This window comes from Gastrolobium bilobum, unplaced genomic scaffold, assembly GCF_033153095.1.
Source record: "Gastrolobium bilobum isolate Gb01-03AN ecotype WA unplaced genomic scaffold, APGP_CSIRO_Gbil_v1 utg39885, whole genome shotgun sequence".
Taxonomy (NCBI): domain Eukaryota; kingdom Viridiplantae; phylum Streptophyta; class Magnoliopsida; order Fabales; family Fabaceae; genus Gastrolobium; species Gastrolobium bilobum.
This window is the reverse complement of record NW_026898761.1, coordinates 29,046-39,130: the sequence shown is the minus strand read 5'-3', so window position 1 is coordinate 39,130 and position 10,085 is coordinate 29,046. Positions and strand designations below refer to the sequence as shown.

At 32.9% G+C, this 10,085-nt stretch overlaps 1 protein-coding gene across 3 annotated transcripts; it reads left to right on the top strand.

Annotated features, from left to right (window-relative positions):
- Window positions 1-266: 266 nt before the first annotated feature.
- LOC133283913 (B3 domain-containing transcription factor VRN1-like) lies at window positions 267-3,674 on the top strand. 3 transcript variants are annotated; one of them, XM_061480840.1, is made up of 9 exons: window positions 267-468; window positions 593-805; window positions 887-1,115; window positions 1,215-1,427; window positions 1,593-1,741; window positions 1,865-2,120; window positions 2,409-2,518; window positions 2,675-2,977; window positions 3,106-3,674. In XM_061480840.1, exons 1-8 carry the CDS (start codon window positions 370-372, stop codon window positions 2,927-2,929), a joined length of 1,524 nt encoding a protein of 507 aa, XP_061336824.1. In that variant the 5' UTR covers window positions 267-369; the 3' UTR covers window positions 2,930-2,977; window positions 3,106-3,674. The 3 variants fall into 3 exon arrangements, with proteins under 3 accessions (XP_061336824.1, XP_061336822.1, XP_061336821.1); XM_061480838.1 differs by having other exon boundaries at window positions 872-1,115; XM_061480837.1 differs by having other exon boundaries at window positions 593-1,115.
- The last annotated feature ends 6,411 nt before the right edge of the window (window positions 3,675-10,085 follow it).

Sequence of the window (10,085 nt, the reverse complement as noted above, 5' to 3'; positions counted from 1 at the left end):
AATTTTTCCGTAAACTTTTACCGGTTAACATAAAAGTCGTAACATGGTTGGGGCCTTGGGGCCTTGGGGGGACCGCTTGCTTAGCTTGGAGTCATTGGCTTTTACTTTATTGAGTGGACAAGACACCGTTTGTTCAGAATAGGGAACCAACAACAAGAGGACCACATAGAAAAATGATAAGATACTACTTCGAGATAAGTGCAACCAATGAAATGTTTGCCTTTTCGTTCATGCATTCAAATTTTTTACTAATACTCCATAAAAGCGAAACAAGAAGATCTTTTCAATGTAAGGTTCAAGATCTTAGTTACAAGTAGAATAGGCACACAGAGAGAAAGAGAAGGAAGGAGAACTCAAGTACCAACATCCATGACTTATCATTGCAACGCGCAAAACAAGCATACTATCCACACTCCAATCCTTTTCTTCAAGATTATTCTTAGAACAAGTCTTCAAGATGGAAAGCTTGTAAAAATTCCTTCCTTCATCTCTTTTTTTTTTTTTTTTTTGGTATTTTTATTGTGAGGTACAGTTGAATATCTCTGTTATGCTTATGAATTTAACTAGGCATGCTAAGAGAAAGTTTTTGCAGAAACTCCCAAACAATTTCACTAGGAGATATGGTGGTAACATGCCAAACCCAATGTTTCTCAAGCCTCCAGATGGCACTGAATGGGAAGTATTTTGGACTAAAAAAGATGGTGATATTTGGCTTCAAAAGGGTTGGAAAGAATTTGCTACATATTACTCCCTAGATCATGGTCATTTGGTGTTGTTTGAATACAAGAAAACTTCTCAATTTGAGGTACGCATATGTGACAAGAGTACCCTTGAAATACAATATCCTTTCCATGACTCTCAAGATGTACAGGACAACCTTGATCAGATTAATGATGATTCAGTTAAAATTTCGGATGAGCTACCGTCATGCCATGAGACTAGACAGAAATCACCAATATCTTGTCCTCGTCGACGTAATAAATTGAGAACTGGCACAAGTGGAGATGTAGATAGAAGATCAGCTGACCAAAACCTGTCTCAGCATGTTCAAATTGAAGGACAAAGTACAAACTTTGATAAGTCTAAATTTGCATCTGTAAAGAAAGAATCAGATGGTATCTATTTGATGATCGGATGATCCTTTTCATTTCATTGATCCAGTTGAGTTTGAGGTCAAATTTTCATAACATACACCATGTTCTTCAATTTTTCAGAGGATATGGTTTGTACCACTGAACAGGACAACCTTGACCAGATTCATGATGACTCAGTCAAAAGTTTTGATGAGCGACCACCGTGCCGTATGGCTAGACAGAAAGCACCAATGTCTTGTCCTCGACCATGTAAAAGATTAAGAACTGGCACTAGTGGGGATGTTGAAAGAAGATCCACTTTGCGAAAGTTGCCTCAGCATGTCCAAATTAAGGGTAATCAGTTTCACGGGACAAACTTCGAGAAGTCTGAATTTGCTTATTTAACAAAAGAATCGGATGTTATGTTTTTCATGATTGGATTTTCCTTTCCATTTCTTGGATCCAGTTGAATTTTTGATGTCAAATTTACATGAAATCGCATGTTGTTCAATTTGTCAGAGGAAATGGATGGTACCGCTGAAAGCCTAATAGTGGAGCAGTTGACTTCTAAAAGAACTGAAGCTTTAAAGAAAGCCAAAACCTTCAGATCTAAAACTCCCTCTTTCACGATTGTCATGAAGCCTTCCTATCTTGATAAGCATCGATTGGTGAGCTTTTGATTTGCTTCATTTTTATCCCTTAAGATGGTTTCTTATCTTTTGTTTGAAGTAGAAATATAACTTTTTAGTTGTTTGATTTTCTAACTTGAAATAAATTAATAAAAATCCAAGCATATCCCATTCCAATTTGCTGAAAAGTATTTGAAGAAAAAGGAAGGGAATATCCATCTTCAGGGCTTGGATGGGGGAACTTGGCATTGTGATTATAGACTGGGCAAAATTAATGCTGGATGGAAGAAATTTGTATCAGATAATAATTTGAAAGTGGGGGATGTTTGTCTTTTTGAGCTGACCAAGAGCCAAGGCCTTTCTTTCAAAGTACAAATCTTTAGACTTGCAGAAGAACCCCATTCCCTTCCAGTCCAAGGTAATCCAAGTCGGTCTTTCTTTTTAAGTATTATTCTGTTTAATCTGCACAGTATTGATTGTAATTTTCTTGCTTGGAATCAGTTCAAGGAGATAGAAAGTAAAACTATTATTGCAAGTAAATGTAAATCTTAAACATCAATGCAGTGTGACTGTGACCAATTGGTTATTCATATCTTATTATCCTTATGAAAAGCTGAAGTTGAATAAAGTAAAAATTCAAGTATAGATATTTCAAAATTGAGCTAAGTGCATCCTTAAACTAAGTGGTTTTGTTGCCATGCCACAGGTTGGAAGACAACTCCATGCCCCTTGACAAATGGAGCTCTGAAAGAAGCTAAAAAATTCACTTCAGAAAATCCCATTTTCACGTTCAATTTTAGCCTGGGAAATAGACCGGTGAGGTTTAGTTAGGCTAATCAGCAAATTAAATACATATATCTATGCATGGAAACTTTGTTCCATGCAAGCAGAGAAAATGTAGTTAGTTACATTTATACTTTCATTAACTGTTGGGCTGTGATCTCATGGTGATGAAAATATGACTTGATGCAGAATGTACCACGTTCCTTCATCAGAGAGCACTTCAATGAGAAGTCGCAGATTGTGAAGTTACAGTTTAGAAAGAAATTGTGGCCTGTAAAGTTTTACTATCGTCCACACAAAGTTTCTATTAGTGGGAAGTTTTCTAGTGGTTGGAGCGTATTTGCTAGGGAAAGTAAAATGGTGGATGGAGATGTTTGTCTGTTTGAGCTCATCAACAGAGAAGAGGCAGTGCTTGATGTTCATATTTTCAGAAGCCACTCTTAGGCAATCCCTAATTGGAGCTGTTAGTGCTGAAACTCTTAATATGTATAGGTAAAATTGTCATTTTATTGTAGTTTTAATCCTTAGGAGGTGTAGTTAATTAATATTATAACTATGAATGTTATCTTCACATCATTAGGGCCTATAGGTTGTCATAATTACACACATTATTGTGGCAGGAATTCTACCTGACGATTATTAAACCTTGTTTGATTTTGCTCAACAAAACTCATGGTTTCATCATAGTCAATTTTTGAGCTATCTAATGGCAGCAAGAGCAGCAATTTCTGTACAACTAGGATGATATCCCTATTGTCATCAAAGATGCCAAAAGCGTAGACGTCCTTTTTATTGCAAATATTGACCAGAATGAAATGTGTGTCCTCCATAGATCTCCTTTGATTGTAGCTGACGATGGGGTGCGGGAGGACCAACAAGGTACTATGAGGCTCAAATCATTTTTCATATAAGCTCGTGAAAGTAAATGAAAGAGAGTAGAGAATGTGTATATGAAAGCTCAAGCATATGTAGTTGTAGTATGCGGAAGACCAACAGGCAGTACCTGATCCAACAGTGTGGTGGCAAAGTTTTTATGAAGTGCAAAGTTTTTTCTTTTTTCTTTCTATAATTAGATTTAATAAGTTAATATTTTGTTCCCACTCCAAATTAAAATTAACTCATGAATTTTTGATCTTGTACAACATATTAAGGAACTCACTTCGTTGAATTCATTTCTGTCCATATACTATTATAGTTCTAGTTTAGATACATATATTCATTCTGTCTTCAAAATAGCAGAGCATCCCTATATTGACCTATGCCCTCTTGATTTTGAGTAAATCAAATTCATGTTGTTACAGTCCTCTTGAATCCATAGCTTAGGTCCAAATACAAATAATCAAGTGGCAGTTCAATTACATTCGCACATCAACATAATCACATGACTCCGGCACAGGATAAAATCACTAAAAAGATATATACCTTGTCTAATTTTGACGATAACAAGTAAGTGAAGCCAAATTATCAGTTTGTTTAGTTTTTGAAAAGTTATTGCAAGATTTAATTTGTGTTGAATTATGATGAAGAGAATGTAATACAATTGTCATGAAATCGTGAAAATCGAAGATGCAAGATAAAATATTAGATTTCATGTAATGATTGGATGAGGTGAATCCTGATCATACCTTGGTTAGAATCTTTAAAGTTTTGGAAATTAAGTAAAGAAGATTTAAAAGCTTTATTTTTAATCCAAAAATAATTTTTTTAAGATTTGATTTTTGATTTGAAAAAGAAAAAGTTAATTTGAGATTAATTTCCTTTTTAAAAGATTTGATTTGATTTTATCTATTTTTGGAATGTTAATTTGATGATTTTGTTTTTGTTTTCAAAAAAGATATTTTGGAAAGTTTTCTTAAAAATCATGATAATCTTGAGATTTTTCCTTAATAATTGATTTTGAGAAAAAATCTATAAATCTCATATGTTGAGTCCTTTTTCAAAGTGTGGGTGAGAATTCAAGAGAAAAAAGCTTTTATGCATTCAAGAGAAAAAGCGCATTGAGCATAATATGAGTATTTTTTTCTTATAGCGCATTCAAAATAATTTGGGAACCAATGCATGAGCAGATTGGTTGAGTCCACCACTTAGGTTTTATATGTACCTATTTTCTTATTATTTAGAAGCGTGTAAGGTAACCAATTTTAATTGAATTTTTTTTTTGACCTTGGAAAAGGTCGTGGCTTAGAAATAAGTCGGTCTTTGTTCATTGCGAATAAAGACGAGAGCGGTTTTGCTTCAGAGAGTCTTTGATTAGACTCCGTAAGAATCCTAAGGGTAGGATCCCGAAAATCTTGGGGGTAAGGTTTCGGGTTAATTCTTATATTTCAAATTGATCGAAAGTGGATTTGTCTCCTAATTGGATAGAGGTATCCAAATTGGGGTTGTGAGTTTTTTTTTCTCCAGCTCGAGTTTTTTCCACGTTAAAATAACTGTGTCACTTCTCTTTACTCTTACTTTATCACAGTTATGTTTTTTTAAGTTGAAATTTTTTTAATAAACTTAATTCACCCCCCTTCAATTCATCCGGGACCAATAATTGGTACCAAAGATGTGTTCTCTTATCTGTGCTGGTAACTCCTGAAATAGTAGATCCCAAGATGAACCTAATGGAAAGCATCAAGGAAGGATTCTCCACTCAAAGACCTCCTCTATTCAAAGGAAAATTCTACAATTACAGGAAGAACAAGTTGGAGATTTTCATCAAAGCTAACAACTATCAAGTGTGGAACGTGATTGAAAACGAAGACTTCCATATCACAAAGAAAGATGAAAACAGAATCATCGTACCAGAGCCCACTGCTGAATACACTAATGAAGATTGGAGAAAGCTAGAATTCAATGCACAAGCCAAGAAAATTCTTCATTGTGGCATTAGAACATAAGAGTACAACAGAGTAATGGAATGTAAAACCGCTAAACAAATGTGGGATCTCCTAGAGGTGACTCATGAAAGTACCAATGAGAAGGACTTCAATGATGGTTTCTTGAAGTGACTCTGAATCAAAAGAAGGCTCTGAAAGTAGTGAAGCTGAAACTAGGGGTGTTCATCAACCGATCCAAACCAATCCAAACCGCGGTGACCGAACCGAAAAACCGATAACCGAATTAATCGAAAAATCAAAAATCGAAAAAAATCGCAAAATTTAACTGGATTGGATTGGTTTTCGGTTTGGTTGGTGAAAAGCGATCCAATCCAAACCGATTCAATAATTCCCCAATCTTACCCTCTACTTTCTTGGGCTTTTCCCAAATCATAGCCCAAAAATCATATAGTAAAATTCTAAACCCAAGACCCATTAACCTATCATGTTGGAGAAAGTGGGTTGTGTTTGATCTATGTTATATTTTTTTGGTAAGATATATTGTATATTTTTATTGCATATAATATTGTTGTACAACAGTTATTCTGTAGGATAAAAATTTGGGTTAATTTGTATCTCAGCAACCATATTGTAAATATTTTGTTGGAGGTAAAAGATGGTAATTCAACTTTTTGTTGTACTATATTGAAAATTAGATTACCATTTACTGATGCTTCTAAATTGCACAATAATCATCAAACAAACTTTACAAAGCAAATACATACAAAAGATATTTTTGCACAATAATTATCAAACAAATTTTAGGTTTTTCAAAAAATCAAAAACTGATCTAATCCAAACTGAATAAAATTGGATTGGATTGGATCGAATTTGAAAAAAAATATAAACTGAATAGATGATTACATGATCAAACCAAAGGGATTGGATCATATGATTTTTGCTTTTAAAACTGATAGAATCCAAACCGCGAACACCCCTAACTAAAACAAATATTTGTCTTATGGCTAGAACTGACTCTGAAGATGAAGATTGAAGATCATGAGGTATATTTTCATGAGCTAAGATCATCCATGCATAAGTTGTCCAAGAAGCATTTGATATAAGAATTAGATTTTGTAATAGATGAATACTTGAAAATGAGTGAGTACAATGATGAGTTGTTAGATGGTTTGGTGAAATGAAGAATTAGCTTAAGAACTTCTTTAAGAATAACAAAGATCTAAATAAATCAAATGATAGTCTTGAGGAGGAGATCATTAGACTTAATAACACTACTTCTGAACTAGAAAGCAAGAATTCCTCTTTGATAGAGAAATTGCAAGAAACTAAGAAAGAGGAATGTGTTATAATAAGTAATACTCAAATGGATGAAGAGATTGAGTGATTGGAAGGCAAAGTAAAAGAATTGGCTAAATAGAAAGAGCCCAAGGCAAATAAATCTAATGCTATTGACTGGTTGAACAAGAATTATAATAATCTAGGCATGGGTTAGGATTTGAAGGAAATAAGAAATCTGCTTGGAAAACCAAAATTAAGCATGTGAACTTGTATGAGAATAGGGTGTGTTATCATTGTGGCGATATAGGACATCTAAAATTTGAGTGCAAGGCTAGGACAAAAGCTATTCAAAAGAATGTGTCATACCTTAAAAATAGCTTTGTTTTGCATGCAAGGTAAAACAAATCTAGATTAGAAAAGATGAGCTTTCTAATTTGGTTGCAAAGAGGAAGGGACCTAAGCTAGTCTGGGTTCCCATATCTAATCATTGATTTAAGAATGCAGGTTGGAGTGAAGGAGAACAACTTATAGTACCTTGACAACGAATGTTCTAAGAATATAACAAGAGATGTTTTCAGATTTCTCTCACTTAAACCATTCCAAGATAGATGTATGACTTTTGGTGACAACCACAAAGGTAAAATTATGGGCATAAGTAAAGTTCAAAAGTAACCTGCACACTCTATTGATAATGTTTATTATGTCAAGGGATTAAAGCATAATGTTAAGCTGAAAATCATTATTGCACATGGTCATAACATTGGTAGTATATCAACTTAATCATGTGTGTTTGCTGGTGTGCTGAATTTTGACATTGCTGAGCTAATTTGTTCATATCTTGAGCTAGCAAAATTATTTTTTGATGAAACTAGTTGCTATTGAAAGCTAGGATGATCAAGTTTGATTCTGAAGATTTTTATAATTTTTTCCTTAACACATTGTTCCCAAATTTTTTGTGAAAGTGGGTGTTGAGTTCTAAATTCTATTTTGAACTAGTTAACTTTAAATAGTCATAACATGATTTGTATGAATCCTTTTTTCCCTGAAACCAGTGGCATTCAAAAGTTAACTTAATAAGCTTTAAGAATGGAAAATTTCATACTTTTTGGATTTGTAACTGTTCTTATTTGATCTGTCAATGTACTGGATTGCTGATTACTCTATTTTTAGTTGCATACTTTAACTGGTCATGTCTTAAGTTGTAGAACTTTGATTTCATTGATCTATACTTTGTTAGAAATCTTGAGATGTGTACTATAACATAAAAATAAAATAAAAATAATATTTAGTGTCATCATGCATTCCCAATGTTAAATAGGAGTTTACTATTAAAAAAAAAAATTCATAAAATAGAGTTGAGAATACAATTAGGTATCTAATTTTTCCTTCTAATGATTGGCTAGTCAAAATAACTTGATCATTCATGATTGAGATTCTTGTGCATAGATATTTTTGAGTTGTCACAATCAATTGTGTTTGCTATTTAAGCATAACCATCAAGATTCATCTTATCACCTTAATTATGACTCTTTTTGTAACACTCCATTGTACACCGGTTTGTTATCATAACCTACGATATGAAGCTTAGTTACAGTCACAACATTTGAATTAAAATACAGCTAAATTTTTTCCTTTTAAACGATTATCAATTTCTAATTAAAATCTTTTTCGTATCTAAAACAATTGAAAATTATAATCATAACTCATACACAGTGTAGAATAATTAGTCTTAGCTTAAACATGTCATACAATTGTTACAAATCATAACTATGAGATTCCCATACATCAAATAGCCTTATTTTCCACTTTCAACAATTTTCTTTGCTCGCTAACTTTCTCGCTTAAGCGAGCTTCTCAGCGAGCAAACGCTTTTTCTCGCCGCACAGTTCGCTTAAGAGATGAGAGTCACGGGCAATTAATTCCCCAGGTAGTGGCTACTGTCTCTACCCTATTTCCTCGTGGACTTGTTCGCTCAAGCGAGCTTGCCCGAGCAATGCTTTGTTTTCAATTGCATCAACAGGGATTTCTTGGAACTCAAGGCATAGCTCGCGGGACTCTTTCACTCAAGCAAGCATGTCCGCGAGCTCTCCGCTGCCCAGACAGTGGCTATTGTCACTAATTTATTTAGTTGCGGGACTGCTCGCTCAAGCGAGCAAGTCTGCTAGCGAAACCAGCACTTATGTGGTTCTTTTTGTTCCTTGACTCTAATCTCTCAAGTTTTGGCACACCATTTAGGAACCTAATAGTCATGGAATGGCTACCCAATACCCAACAAACATGGGGTACTTACATCCCAATTCACACATCAATTTATGCCTCTTTCTTGCTTCACAAGTTCTCTCTCTTTTAATACTTGATTTGGAAATTATTATATTCCTAACTTAGCATAAATGACAACATTCATTCCATGCAATTCCAATTACGCTACTTCTCCAATTATGAATAAAGTGCCCATATCCAAAGTCTTACAATATCATAATAGGCTTAAGAGCCATTCCATTATATAAAGGAAAAACTTCATTTTCACCCATTGTGGTTTTATGATTTATCATTTCATCCTTATGGTTTTAAACTTGTCATTTAGGCTCATTGTGCTTAAATAATTTATTGTTTAATCCACTCTTTTTTTTTTATATCCTTATCTAATGCATTTAAGGCAAATAAAAAAATTTAAAAAAATTCACTTATTTTTACAATGAAAATAAATTCAAATCAAATATTATCTTATTTTATTTATTTTTTACCTGATATCGTTATAAAATTATCTAAAGAAAGTAAATATCTTATTTTGATAATACATATGTAATTTATCTTAAATAATATTTTCTTAATTTTAAAAATATTTTTTTAAAATAAATAAAAAATTAAGATAATTTATAAATTAATTTCAAAAAAATAACTTGAATTATTTTTTAATTTAATATTTAATTATTAATTTTACTACAATTTTATTTGATAGTATCTTAATTATATAAAATATAATTTAGAACAAGTAAATATTTTTTATATTTATAATACCACAAGGGGTCTAAGTGATATATTTTTATAACCACAATGAGTGTAACTAAAAATTTGAAACCACAAAGGGTTAAATGGTAAATTATTTAAGCACAATGAATCTTAGTGACAAGTTTATAATCATTGAGGGTCAAGTGATAAATCTTAAAATCACAGTGGGTGAAAATAAAATTTTTTCTTATATAAATGCATAATGTCCAAACATAATACATCAATGTCTCAAAATATATATTGTTTCCAAAATACATCACTAGGAACTTAACTATTACAAAACACATGATCAAAGTCCTTGTATAATTCAACAACATGAAGATACAAAGGATAATGATCATAGGCTCCCAATACCTGAATATATAAACATATACAAATGTGACTACATCATATCAACATGTAATCTTCCACAAAATGCATGTCTCAACATAAATAATCTCAACAAGTCTCTCGGGTCTCTTGCCTCGAGATGCTCAAGCACTGTCAGTATT

What these genes read in the sequence shown, in the direction of transcription:
- LOC133283913 (XM_061480837.1), top strand. Translation starts at nt 370, where the DNA reads ATGACTTATCATTGCAACGCGCAAAACAAGCATACTATCCACACTCCA. An exon ending in TCAGCATGTCCAAATTAAGG is followed by an intron (nt 1,428 to 1,592) that starts GTAATCAGTTTC and finishes TCAATTTGTCAG; the next exon opens with AGGAAATGGATGGTACCGCT. An exon ending in TTAGCCTGGGAAATAGACCG is followed by an intron (nt 2,519 to 2,674) that starts GTGAGGTTTAGT and finishes GACTTGATGCAG; the next exon opens with AATGTACCACGTTCCTTCAT.